Source organism: Pipra filicauda, unplaced genomic scaffold (assembly GCF_003945595.2).
Source record: "Pipra filicauda isolate LSUMZ 115617 unplaced genomic scaffold, ASM394559v2 scaffold607_size300211_pilon, whole genome shotgun sequence".
NCBI lineage: Eukaryota > Metazoa > Chordata > Aves > Passeriformes > Pipridae > Pipra > Pipra filicauda.
Window position 1 is genome coordinate 57952 of NW_024104762.1, and position 13427 is coordinate 71378.

General features: G+C 52.9%; 1 protein-coding gene across 3 annotated transcripts in view; it reads left to right on the forward strand.

The window, feature by feature from the left end:
• Positions 1–13427, forward strand: part of SON (SON DNA and RNA binding protein) — a 37747-nt gene that overhangs the window by 5399 nt on the left and 18921 nt on the right. For all 3 annotated transcript variants that reach the window (XM_027713421.2, XM_027713420.2, XM_039388086.1), the window contains exons 3-4: positions 1781–11056; positions 12041–12201. In XM_027713421.2, coding sequence (XP_027569222.2) covers positions 1781–11056; positions 12041–12201 — 9437 coding nt within the window. The remainder of the gene's footprint in view (positions 1–1780; positions 11057–12040; positions 12202–13427) is intronic.

A 13427-nucleotide genomic window follows, 5' to 3' on the forward strand; every position in this document is an offset into this window, starting at 1 on the left:
TCCACTATCCCAGGTTGTTCCAAGGCCCATCAAGCCTTGACTTTAACAATTCCAGAGATGGGGCGACTTCCCTGGGCAACCTGTGCCAGTGTCCCACCACCCTCACAGGGAAAAATTTCTTCTTAATGTCTAATCTAAACCTACTCTCTTTCAATTTATATCCATTCCCCTTGTCCTGTCCCTCCAGCCCTTGGAAATAGTCTCTCTCCATCTTTCCTGGAGCCCCTTCAGGTCCTGCAAGGCCACAACCAGGTCACCCCAAAGCTTCTCCTCTCCAGGCTGAACAATCCCAGCTCTCCCAACCTTTCCTCCCAGCAGAGCTGCTCCAGCCCTGGGATCCTCTTGGTTCCTGCTCTGGCCTCTCTCCAGCAGCTCCATGTCCCTGCTGGGCTGTTCCCCAGGGCTGGAGCAGCTCTACAGGGGGGTCTCCCCTGAGGGGGCAGAGGGGCACAATCCCCCCCTGCCCTCTGCCCACGCTGGGGGATCAGCCCAGGGCACGGGGGGGCTGGGCTGGGCCATGTCCAGCCTCTCCCCCAGCAGCACCCCCAGGGCCTTCTCCCAGGGCTGCTCCATCTGCTCATCCCCAGCCTGGATTGATCCCAGGGATGCCCCAATCCAGGTGCAGCACCAGCACTTGGCCTTGTTAAACCTCAGGAGATTCCCAAGGGCCACTGCTCCAGCCTGTCCCGGTCCCTCTGGATGGTCCCATCCTTCAGGTGTGTCCCTGCACCCTCAGCTTGGGGTCACCTGAAAGCTGCTGAGGGTGCCCCTGAGCCCTGTGTGTCACTGGGGAAGGGATCAGCTCACACTGGTCCCAGTATGGAGCCCTGGGGACACCACTGATGGCCAGCAGGACTCTGAGCCTTTGACCATGACCCTCTGGATGGGGTCATCCACGTAATTCCTAATCCACTGAACAGTCCACCTGTCAAATCCATCACTCCAGTTTGGAGAGAGTTTTGGGGGACTGTGTCAGAGGCTTTACAAAAGCCCAGGTAAATGACAGCTGTGGCTCTTCCCTTATCACTGATGTAGTTTCTCCATCAGAGAAGGCCACTGGGTTGGTCAGACAGGATTTTCCCTGGGTGAAGCCATGGTGGCTGTCCCAAATCACCTCCCTGTTCTCCATGTACTTCAGCAGAGCTTCTGGGAAGATCTGTTCTGTGATCTTCCCAGTCACAGAGGGGAGACTGACAGGGTGGTACTTCCCAGGGTTGTCCTTCCTTCCATTTTTAAAGGGAATGACTTCCCACTGAGAGGGGACCAGGGTTAGATGGGATATTGGGAAGGAATTGCTGACTGGGAGGGTGCGGAGGCCCTGGCCCAGGTTGCCCAGAGAAGCTGTGGCTGCCCCTGGATCCCTGGAAGTGTCCAAGGCCAGGTTGGACGGGGCTTGGAGCAACCTGGGCTGGTGGAAGGTCTCCCTGCCCGTGGCAGGAGTGGCACTGGGTGGGCCTTAAGGTCCCTCCCAACCCTGACCATTCTGTGATACTTCTTGGAAAGAACCCTGTTCCCACTGGACCTGTGTTGTTGAACAAGAAGATTTGGGTAGTTTTTTGAAAGAGGAATTAATTGTGTTTAGTTGAAGTGACCCCTGAGGGGAAGAGAGAAGCCCTGGAAAAGGAGCGTGTGCTGTTGGTGTGTGGTGGCTCAGCGGGTCAGGCAGGGTTTGCAAGTGTAATTGTTTTGTACTTCTGCCCATGTTCTTCATCGATAGTCTAAAGGAATTTTTAAAATGCAGTCTTAAAAATGCTTACAAGGAAAATATCATTTTTTCTAGATGTAGACAAAAATACTGTGAAAAATAGTACTCAGTCTACAAAAAGAAGCTCCACTGGAGAAGATGAAATTCCTAGGAAAAAAGCAAAGAAGAACAAGAAGCACAAAAGCAAGAAGAAGAAGAAAAAGAAGAAGAAGAGGAAGAAAGAGAAAAAGCATAAAAAGCAGCCAAAGGAAGCCAAGCTGGGTGCACATCCCGGAGAAGCCGCGGTCGTGCCGCCGGCTCCTCACCTGCTCCTGGAGAAATCCGGCTCCCAAGTGAATGTCCAGCAGGGAGGGGTGGGAGAGCCCAGCCTGGCTGGGCACCTGCAGCCACAGCTGTGCCCAACAGCGAGTGAGGGGCTTGATAATCAAGCTTTAGGACTTGTTTCTCATTCAGTAACTGATTCCCAGCAATCTGCAGAAAACCTTGGAAGTGGGGAGGGGACTTTGTGTGCAACAAATCCTCCATTTAATTTAGAAAGCAACCAGTCTAATATCCCAGAAAATACCAGTATAGCTCACAGCATGATTTGCACTAGTGAAGAACAAATTCAGCAGTCCCACGGAAATATTTATCCTGTAGCTATTAATGCCAGTGTTGTTGATACTGGAAACGATGCTTGGTCCAGCATCCCATCTGGAATTGCCAGTAAGTCTGAGTTTCAGAAAGATTCAGTAGAAGCACTGAGAGGTTCAGAAGTTGCTCTGAAATCTCCAGGCACTGGGGAGGTAAAAGCTTTGGATGCAGCTCTCGAGCCCGAGGCCATGGAGGTGTTGCCTTACTCGGAAGCATCTCTGCAATCAGTGTCTCAGAGGGGAGCACAGGACTTAGGAACAGCTTCGGAGTCGGTGTCCTTGGCAAGTGGTGGGACAGCAATTCCTACATCTGCAAATTGGGCAGATCCCAGTGCTGTGACAGTAGCTCACGTGGCTGTGGCTGGACAAGTACAGAAAATTCCAGAAGCAACGGAAAAATGTGTGCATATGGGAAATGTGCAAAGTGTGCAGAGATCTTTGGAACTGGGGGGTGTGAGCAGAACTTTGGAGCCAGCCCAGCAGCCCTCGGTTATAGCTGGGAATTTGAGCATGACGCTCCCCATGGGGAGTTCAAGTGTCTTGAGAGCAAATGTACCTTTGCAACATCCTTTTAAATTATCTGCAGCCAGCCCTTTGGCCCCAGTGGAAATACAAAGTGCCAAAACACCCCCAGGAGCAGGAGCCACCACAAAAATGAAGGATATTGAACCAGCTATGGAAAATGTGAAAGCTTCGGAAACAACCGTGGAACCTGTGGGTGTTACAGCTCCTGAGAGTCTGCAAAGCAAAAACGTGGAAGGTCCCACAGCTCCTGCAGCAGTGCTGGGGGCAGCAGGAGCGTTCCTGCAGCGTGGAGTCTTCCCAGAAGCGAGGGGTGTGGACAGAGCCGCGGGGCCCGCGCTGCCAGCAGCACCCACAGGGGCCAGCGCGGCTGCGGAGCCAGAAGGGGGAAGAGCAGCTGCGGAACCCACAGCCCTTGGACAGACCTTGGTCCAGCAAACAGCTCCACAGCTCCACGTGGCAGAGGGGCTTAGAAGTCCACAAGCAAGAGGCTCAGAAGGTACTTCATTGCCGAGACCTGAGGGTGAGTCCAACGTGAGAGGTTTGGCACCTGCCCCGTCTTTGCAGAAGGAAGATGTGCAAGGTCTGGGAGGAGTCCTGAGACCAGTGGCTTTCACAGCAGCTTCACTGTCCTTGCAAGGGGAAGGTGTGAAAGCTTCAGAACAAGCCGTGCATTGTGGGGCTGTTGCAAGTCCAGGACTTGCCTCAGGAAGGACTCCTGAACCTGTGGTTGCATGTGAGAGCGTGGAACCAGTTAGAGAGGCATTGTCAGGAGTGATGCCCTGGCAAACCACAGCAGAGAGAGAACCTCTCAGTGCAAACCAAACACAGAGTTCCGTCACTTCGCAGACTCAGGTCATGGCACACACCAGAACCTCACAAATCGAGGTGCATGGGGAGAGAAGGGATTCTGAACTTGCTCCAGAAGATCCAAGCAAAGCCGAGGCAAGGAGCAGAGAAGCAGTCCTAGAACCTGTGCAAGCTTTAGAAACCAGTTCAAAACCTGTTCAGGAACAAATAGTAGGTCGTTCAACAGCAGTACTGGAGTCTTTGCCCAGAGTGGAAGAAAACAATGTGACAGAATTGACAGATGTGCAAACTCAGGGACCTGCTGTAGAATATCTACTTGGAACAAGGACCAGCATGCAAAGAAATGAGCCCTCAGAAATGGAGAAAGCAAAATATTTGGGGCCAGCACCAGAAGCTGGAGAAGTGAGTTGGTTGGAGAGCATGAAAGAGTCTCCAACAGTAGAGGTGAAAGGTTCTGGAACAGGTGGAGAGCTTGAGGTAGCTGTGGATGATGCTTCAGCAGCTGTTCCAGAATCTTTGCACACGGAAAAGCCAGAAGAGCTGCAGGGAGTTCTAGAAGTAAAACCTGCTGCAGAATGGAAGAGTTCAGAAGAGGCTCCAGAAATCTTGGGTGCTGCTGGACTGAAGTCTTCTGAAGCAGTTCCAAAACCAGGGGATGTGAAGGGTCTGGAAACAACACAGGAACACACAGTGACAGCAGAGGTACAATATGCAGAAGGAGTGCAGGGTCAACAGGTGGAGGATATGCTGATTGAGAAGGAAGATGCAGAGCAGACTCGACCATCTGAGCCTATTGCAGAAACAGTTTTTAGTTCTTCACATGCTGCAGAGGAAAAAGACTCCACAGTGACTCCTGTGGTAGGAACACAAGATTCAGAAGCAACTCCCCAGGCTGATGTAGAGCTGAAAGATGCAGCAGCCGTGGGGTTGGAGGCAGAGACAAAAGATTTGGAAGCAGCTCCAGTACCTGAGACTGAAGCAGAAGCAGCCCAGGCAGAAGTCATTCCAGAGACTGAGGATGTCAAAGAAGCAACTCCAGAAGAAGACTCGGAGAAAAGAGATTCAGAAACATCTGATGTGCAACCTGATGTGGCAGCACGAATGAAGGAGACTCTCATGAGACTGGAGAACGTGGTTGAGAAAAGCAGCCATAGAAGCAGTGAGAAAAAACATGATTCAAAGAAGCAGAAAAGGAGCCGCTCCAAGTCTCAGTCCAGGTCTAGGAAGCGGAAGAAGAAATCAAGGTCGCGCTCTACTTCCAGGCGCTTGACCTCTAAAAGAGCCCGTTCCAGGAGCAGAAACTACTCGGTGTCCAGAAAAAAGCATTCCAAATCCAGATCCCGGTCTGTGGAGAAGAGGGAGAGAAGAGTATCGTCGCGGAGGTCCAGGCGCAGACGTTCCAGGTCGTCTGACCGTTACAGGTCTAAATCCAGATCAGCAGAAAAGAGACTGTCCTCTGGGAGGTCCAGGCGGAGACGTTCCAGGTCCTCTGACCACTATAGATCTAAATCCAGGTCCGCGGAGAAGCGACTGTCCTCCCGGAGGTCCAGACGCAGACGTTCCAGGTCCTCTGACCGCTACAGATCCAAGTCCAGGTCCGTGGAGAAGCGATTGTCCTCCCGAAGGTCCGGGCGCAGACGTTCCAGGTCTTCTGACCGCTACAGATCCAAGTCCAGGTCAGTGGAGAAGCGACTGTCCTCTCGGAGATCCGGGCGCAGACGTTCCAGGTCCTCTGACCGCTACAGGTCCAAGTCCAGGTCCGTGGAGAAGCGACTGTCTTCCAGAAGGTCTGGGCGCAGACGTTCCAGGTCCTCCGACCGCTACAGATCCAAGTCCAGGTCAGTGGAAAAGAGACTGTCCTCTCGCAGGTCTGGGCGCAGACGCTCCCGGTCTTCTGACCGCTACAGGTCTAAATCCCGGTCAGTGGAGAAGAGATTGTCGTCCTGGAGATCCCGCCGCAGACATTCCAGGTCCTCTGACCGTTCAAAATCTAGATCCAGGTCTTCAGAAAAGGGAGGCGGCAAAGAATATTCCTGGAGGTTCAGGCATCGGTCTGGTTCCTCTGATCGATCAAAATCCAGGTCACGGTCTGTAGAGAAAAGAGGTCGGAAGGCGTCTGTGCGGAGGTCGAAACGACAACGCTCCAAGTCCTCGGACCGCTACAAGTCTAGATCCAGGTCAGTAGAAAAGAGAGATCGGAAGCAATCGTCGCGGAAATCTAAACGTCAGCGCTCCAAGTCCTCGGACCGGTACAAGTCGAGATCCAAATCGGTGGAAAAAAAGAAGGAGTCCTCACGTAAATCCAAGCGTCGCCGCTCAAAATCTTCCGAACGTTACAAGTCCAGGTCCAGGTCTGTTGAAAAAAAGCGCAAGGAATCTTCAAAAAAATCCAAACGGAAACGTTCCAAGTCTTCTGACAGCGTCAAGTCAAGGTCCAAATCTGTAGAAAAAAGAGAGAATAAGTTGTCAGCAAAGTCCAGCAAACATGCAGAGTCATCTGAACTTCAGGAGTCAACCAAAGGTCTTGAAAATGTTCCTGAGTCTTCTGTTGGAAGCGAAGGCAAATCTTCCAATGGTCCCATGTCAATGTCTTTGTCCGAGCAAGGAATAAATGGCCCAGAGCTTCCACCATCGTATGGAAGTGAATTTTCCAAAACGTCTGATAACCTTGAAGGAAGTTCCTCGTCTGTTGAAAAAACCGGAGATCTGCAGTCTTCTGCCATGTCTGAAATGGATACCTCCAAAACCCCAGACAACCAGGAACTGAGATCCACGTCTGTGGAAAAAACACAGGATTCAGAGCTTTCCATGATGTCTGAAAATGGATCAACTGAAAAAGCAGAGGCTCTGGAGTCTTCACCGCTACCTGAACTTCCATATTCCACACCCAAGTCAAGATCCTCATCTGTTGAAAAAAGGAGAGATGTAGAAACTTCTTCAGCAGCAGAATTCCATCTCTCCACATCCCACGGAGATGTATCCAGAACTGCCCCTCTCAGAGAAGTAGAAGGTCCAGAGCTTCCTCCGTCACTTCTAAGTGACTACAAGACTATCTCTTCATCCTCTGGAAGCGTGGAAGTTCAGGGCTCTTCTGTGCCACCCGAAGGCACACTCTCCAACTCGTCTGATGGTCCTGACTCGCGACATATCCCTGGTGAGCAAACAGAGCTCCCCCAGTTTCTGCAAGGACCTGAACATGGATCCTCCCAGCTTGCTGCCAGCCCCGGAGCAGTGGAAGCTCAGAGGCCTTCCCTGGCACCTGAAGGGACCCACCCTGCAATCCCTGATGGCCAGGAGCCTTCTCTGGCTTCTGACAGTGGATACTTCATGTCTCCTGATGGACATGGATCAGGATCCTGCTTTGCTGCACCAGTAGACCAGCCTTCGTTGTCTGTAGGCGAGTCCTTCAAGTCCCCGGATGGAAACGAACAAAGATATTTATCTGTTGAAAAAGTCAAGGCTGCAGATGTTTCCCTCACGTCTGTGTGTGGTTCTGTTGAGATCTCTGATGACCTTGTTTCAGTGTCCTCTTTTAAAGTTCATGAGTCCAGATCATCTGTTGACAAAGGTTTAGATGGCCCAACACTTCCCCAAGTCCTTGAGGTTGATTGCTCCAGATCTTCAGAAATGCACGAGTCGAGATACCTGCCTGCTGGAAAAATAGACGGTGCAGGATCTTTGGTGCTCTCCAAGAGTGGGATTTCCGTGTGCCACGATGGCCACAAAGCAAAGTACAATTCTTTTGAGAGCACAGAAGGTGCAGAACTGTCAGTGGCGTCTGAGCTCAGGTGCTCTGTGTTCCCCGAAGGCTATAAACTGGCATCTGCTGCAGTTGATAAAGTGGAGATCCATAAGTCTTCTCTCTCGCTGGAAGGTGGGTTCTCTGTGTCTGCTGATGGTGAATCAGTGAGCACACCTGAAAAACTGCAGCCCCCAGGGACTGCTCTGCCATCAGAAGAGGGGGTTGTCCTGTTGCCCGATAATCATGAACTGAGACCTGTCCCTGCTGAAAAAGTGGAGGTGCTGAATTCATCTGAACTGAAAGTCCTCGCTTCCCCTGACAGCTACAGGCTGGGGTCTGCCCACGATGAAATACAGGTGCAGGAAGGCAGATGTTCAGTTGCCTCCGATGGTCACGAGGTGACATCCACCCCTTTTGGAAGAGCTGAGGTAGAGGAGCTTTCTGGAGTGTCCGACAATGAACACACGATAGGGCTCGATGGCCCAGAGCTGACATCAACCCCTGCGGAGAAGACGGAGCTGCGGAAGCTTTACCAGATGGCTGAGGAGAGAAGTTTGGTGTCTGCCGAGAGCCAGGAGCTGCAGGCACCCTCTGCCGAGAAGGCCCAGATGGAAGAGCCTGCCCTGGGCTCTGACAGCGAATGCACTGTGTCCTGGCTGCACCAGGAGTTGAGGTCCAGCTCTCCTGAAAGGGCAGAGGTGCAGGAGGCTGCCGTGGTACCCGACAGTGACTATGCTGTGGCTGCTGAACATCACACGTTGCCATCTTCCCTGGCTGCAAAACCAGAGGGGCAGGAGTGTTCTGTGCTGCCTGGGGTGTCTCCTCAGGGCCAGGAGGTGATGGCCAGCCCAGCTGAAAAAGAGGTGCAGGAGCCTTCTCTGCCACCTGGCAGTGAATATTCCATCTTCCCTCAGGGCCAGGGTTTACAGCCTGGCCTCGCTGGGAACACAGCAGTGCAGGAGCCCTCCCCCATCCCAGACAGCTGCTACACTGCATCTCCCGGGGGGCTGGAGCTGCTCCACGCTTACAATGAGACACCAGAGGTGCAGGAGTGTTCTCTGCTGTCTGAAAACGAGTACGATGCCTCCCCTGAAAGGCGAGATTTGAGATCCAGTCCCGTTGAGAAAGAAGAAGGGGAGGAATCTGAAAGTGAAAGTTCAATATCCACCGACAGCCGGGAGTTGCAGCCTGCAGCTGTTGGAAAAACAGAGGTGCAGGAGTTGTCTTTGTCTGAGGGTGAGTGTCCCATGTCCCCTGAAGGTCAGGAGCTGCAGTCCAGCCCAGCTGAAAGAATAGAGGCCAAGGAACCTTCTGTGACATCTGAAAACGAACATGCTCTGTCCCCCGAGGAGTGCGAGCCACGAGTAACTCACGCTGAGAGAGCAGAGGGTCCGGATTCTGCTTTGGCGTCTGAACGTGACCATTTGTTTTTCGAGAGCCAGGAGGTGAGGTTCCCCCCTCTTCAGAAAGCAGCTGGGCAGGAGCTTTCTCCAGCACCTGACAATGAACATGGAGCATCTCCCGATGAGCAGGAGTTGAGATTCACCAGTGTTGGAAAAGCAGATGACCTTGAACCTTTGGCACTGAATGACAGAGCCTCCATGTCCCCCGATGACAGGGATTTGAAATCCATCCCTGTTGAGAAAGGGGACCACGCAATGCCTTCTTTACTGCCTGAAGGTGAGCGCTCTGTGTCTCCGGATGGCTACAGTGTGAGATCAGGCCCTGGAGAAGAAACTGGGGATCTGGAGCCCTCTTTGAGTTCTGAACGTAGATATTCCACATCCTCCTATCAGGAGGGTCATGAGCTGAAATCTCCCATGGAGGAAGAGGGTCTGGAGTCCTCTTTGACTTCTGAACACAGGCGGTCTGTGTCCCCCGAGGGCCACGACCGGAAATCTGCCATAGATGAAGAAATGGATGATGTGGAGAGACGTTCCACCTCCCCTGAAGAGCAGGAGTCAAGCGCGGGTGAAGAAGCAGAGGATCTGGAGCAGCCTTTGACAACAGAACGTAGATGCTCCGTGTCTTCTGATGAGCGCGAGTCAAGGTCAACCACTGGGGAAGAGGCAGAGGATGCAGAACCCTCCTTGACAGCTGAACGAAGAGACTCCATATCCTCTGATGAGCACGAGTCGAGGTCCACTGCTGGGGAGGATGGGGAAGATGGGGAGGCCTCTGTGACGGCTGAACGTAGACACTCCACGTCTTCTGATGACCGTGAGTCCACAGCTGGTGAAGAAACAGAGGATTTGACAGCTGAACACAGACGTTCTGTGTCTCCTGACGGACGTGAGTCGAGGTCATCTGTAGGCGAAGAAGCAGAGGATCAGGAGCTCTCTTTGACAGCTGAACGTAGGCACTCCACATCTTCAGATGAACATGAGTCGAGATCTACTGCTGGAGAGGATGCAGAGGACGTGGAGCCCTCCTCGGCAGCTGAGCGAAGAGATTCCACGTCGTCGGACGAGCAGGAGTCAAGGTCTGACGCTGGTGAAGAAGCAGAGGATGTGGAGCCCTCTTTGACAGCTGAGCACAGACGTTCTGCATCCCCCGATGGGGCTGAGTCCAGGTCTACCACTGGGGAAGAAGAAGGAGATGATGCGGAGCCCTCCTTGACAGCTGAACAAAGAGACTCCACGTCATCAGAGGAGCATGAGTCAGAGTCTTCCAGCGGGGAAGAGGAGGGTGAGGATGCGGAGCCCTCTTTGGCAGATGAAGATAAGCAGGATTCCATGCCTCTGGAGCAGTCGGAGGAACAGGACTCTTCCTTTGTCCCTGAAAGTAGACGTTCCGAGTCTTCTGAACGTGAGAAATCTAGATCCAAATCTGTTGATAAAGCGTCCGACAAAGAGTCTCCCCAGAGATCTGTCAGCAGGCGCTCACAGTCTCCCGCCCTCCAGAAGAGCCGATCCACATCCGTTGAGAAAGCGGCGGACAAAGAGACCACCCGGAGGTACCGACGGAGACGCTCCAGGTCCACCGCTCGCCAAAGGAGCCAGTCCACATCCGTGGAGAAGACAGCAGACAAGGAGTCCACCCGGAGGTCCCGGCGTCGGCGCTCCAGGTCCACCGCTCGCCAGAGGAGTCAGTCCAAATCCGTGGAGAAGGCAGCGGACAAAGAGTCTTCTCGGAGGTCCAGGAGCAGGCGCTCCAGGTCCTCTCAGCGCAGATCCAAGAGATACGACACAGACTCTCGCTCCAGGCGGAATCGCTCCAGGTCAGCGACACGGAGAAGAGCTTCGCGATCCAAATCCAACCGCCGCTCCCGGTCCAGCTCCTTGTCCCGGTCAAGGCACAGGAGGAGGAGCAGGTCGCGGTCAGCATCCCGAAGGCGACGCTCCTTATCCAGGGACAGGCGCAAGAGGTCTCAGAGAAATAGATCCAGATCTACCGAGAGAAGGAGGAGGAGATCGGATTCCAGAGATCGTAGGATATCGCTCCGATTACGGAGCAGGAGTCGGACGCCTCTTCGGCAGAGGAGATCGAGATCCCGAGGGAGGAGACGGAGCTCCAGCAGGTCCCCGATCCGGCTGCGGCGGTCGAGGTCTTCAGGGCGAAGGCGGTACAGCAGGTCGCCCGATCGCCGCCGCTCCAGGTCCTCCGAGTTCTCCAGCAGGTCCCCGAAACGTCTCACAGACCTGGGTGAGTGAGGGCTCATTTTCGGTAGCTCCGGGATGGGCGAGGGTGGGTCAGTCTGCACGGCCCGGCTTTAACACGTCCCTGCAGTGTTCAGAAGGAATTCCTTGGAAGTCATTCTGCGCGTTAGTTTTAGGCAGTGACTTCCAGTAGGAACTTCCACGTTGGAGCGGAATCGCCGCTCTCCATTTGGATGGAAGTGTCCTTGCAGCAGGTTGTACCTGGGCTCTGGAGCTTGTGTGCAAAGGTGGTGTGCAGCAGCCTTGAGGAGCTCTGTGCAGAGTAAGAGTTGGTGAAGGCCAAGTAATTAGACGTAAGAAACTTGGGAATTTCTCGTTTTCCTGAGAACAAGTTGGACCTGAAAGGTCAGTTAGGTGCCAACAGGAGAGTCCCAAGCTCTGTTGCTGGCTGTTCCCAGGACTCTGTCTTGCCTCTTTCCCATGGTAAGAACTTCTAGGAAAGGGAGACTTGTTTCTGAAAATAATCCCAGACTCAGCAGAGAAAAACTCCTAATGAGCTGCATTTTTCTCTGTGCTTGGGGGAAGAGAGGCCATGGGGTTTCCTGGGGTAGTGAGTTACAGAAGGAGAAAGAAGGTTTGAATTTGGGGCCGAGCTCTTGTACAGTGTGTGAGGAGCCTCCTGTGGTGGACTGGAGTTTCTGATCCTCCTAGTCCTGCCTCAGAGTTGCCCTGGGAGCCTGCCAGTACCAGAAGGTGGTAACTCATTTATTTGCAAACTGGCAGGAGGCTTAATTTATTTCCATGCCCTGTTTCCCTGCCAGGGCCACAGGACTCCCTAATAGAGCAAATTACTGTTTTATTAACAGTTTTGCACGTAATTGTGTTTTACACAAGCAGTGATTTCCACAGAACATAATAAAAGCATGGTGTGGGTAAAATCTCGTTCAGTTTGCCAGAAACGCTTCTTTATTATTAAAAGAAGAACCTGTATACAATACTCACTCTCCTTTACCAAAATGCCTCTCTTCAGACAAGGCCCAGCTCCTGGAAATCGCCAAAGCCAACGCGGCCGCCATGTGTGCGAAGTCCGGGGTGCCCCTGCCCCCCAGCCTGATGCCTCTGCTGTCCCAGAAGAAGGACGACAAAGCCAACCAGAAATCCTCCCGGGACACCCTGAAGGAGCTCACGGAGGTGAGGGAGAGCAGCAGCACTGGCTGAACCTGAGCGTAACCAAGCTGGGCTTTGGGGGAGTGTGGGCACCGTGGCACTGTGTGCTCGGGTCACGTGGGAGCTGCTTTGGGTTTGGAATCACAGAATTGTCCAGGTTGGAAAAGCCCTCCCAGCCCATGGATCCCCCTGTGCCCCATCCCCACCTTGTCCCCCAGCCCAGAGCACTGAGTGCCACGGCCAGGCCTTCCTGGGACACCTCCAGGGCTGGGCACTCCAAACCTCCCTGGGCAGCCCCTGCCAAGGCCTCACCACTCTTTTGAGCCCTTATTCTGGACACAAGTCTGTTTTGAGCCATTAAAACTGACGTTTTTAATTCCGTGGAAATGCATGAAATCAATTATTTTGCCTTTTTTTTTTTTTAGTTCTGATTCTGTTCTCATTTGGTACAAATTGGTGTCTGTCCCTGCACTCCTGTTCATGAAACCCAAAGCTTTCACTTCCAGTTTTTGGTTGTGGTGTTGTTTTGAAATCGTGGGATGATTTGGGTTGGAAGGGACCTCAAAGCCCACCCAGTGCCACCCCCTGCCATGGGCAGGGACACCTTCCACCAGCCCAGGTTGCTCCAAGCCCCGTCCAACCTGACCTTGGACACTTCTCCCAGAAACTGGAGAGAATTTGGAATACAGAAGTGCTTTTATGTGGTTTTTTTTTTTAGTTGCATCATCAGCGTGACAGTTCTGGAAATAACATCTGAGATGAGGCAATGTCCAAGTGCTGAGAACTGGACTTTGGACTGTCCCTGGGCCGGGGGCAGCAGAGGGACAGTCCAAAGCTGGGGTGGTGCAGGTGCCCTGTGCTCACACCTGGAGTGTTTTTCACGTCCCCTGACCAAGATCCAAAGTAGTTTGTGCTGATCTGGAAGCCCCAAACTTGCCCCTCCTTTACCTTACAACTCTGGGAATCTGCTGGATGATGTTTCTCTTCTACTGAATCAAAATTGGCCGCAGAAACAGTCCAGGTGCTGGGAAATCAGGAAAGAATCACAAAATTACGGCCTTTCTGGAAACTCTTTTTGTCTTTTGTCCTTTTTTTCCTCTCTTTTTTGTTTCCTCCTGTGGAGGTTTCCCCAATTTGACTGTGGTATCCCCATAGCACCTCTGTGTTCTGTATTCAGTGATATGAGGGTGTCCTGCATCCCTGGCCAACCCCACAATATTCCAGAAGGAATCTGGAAGCTGTGGCTCCTG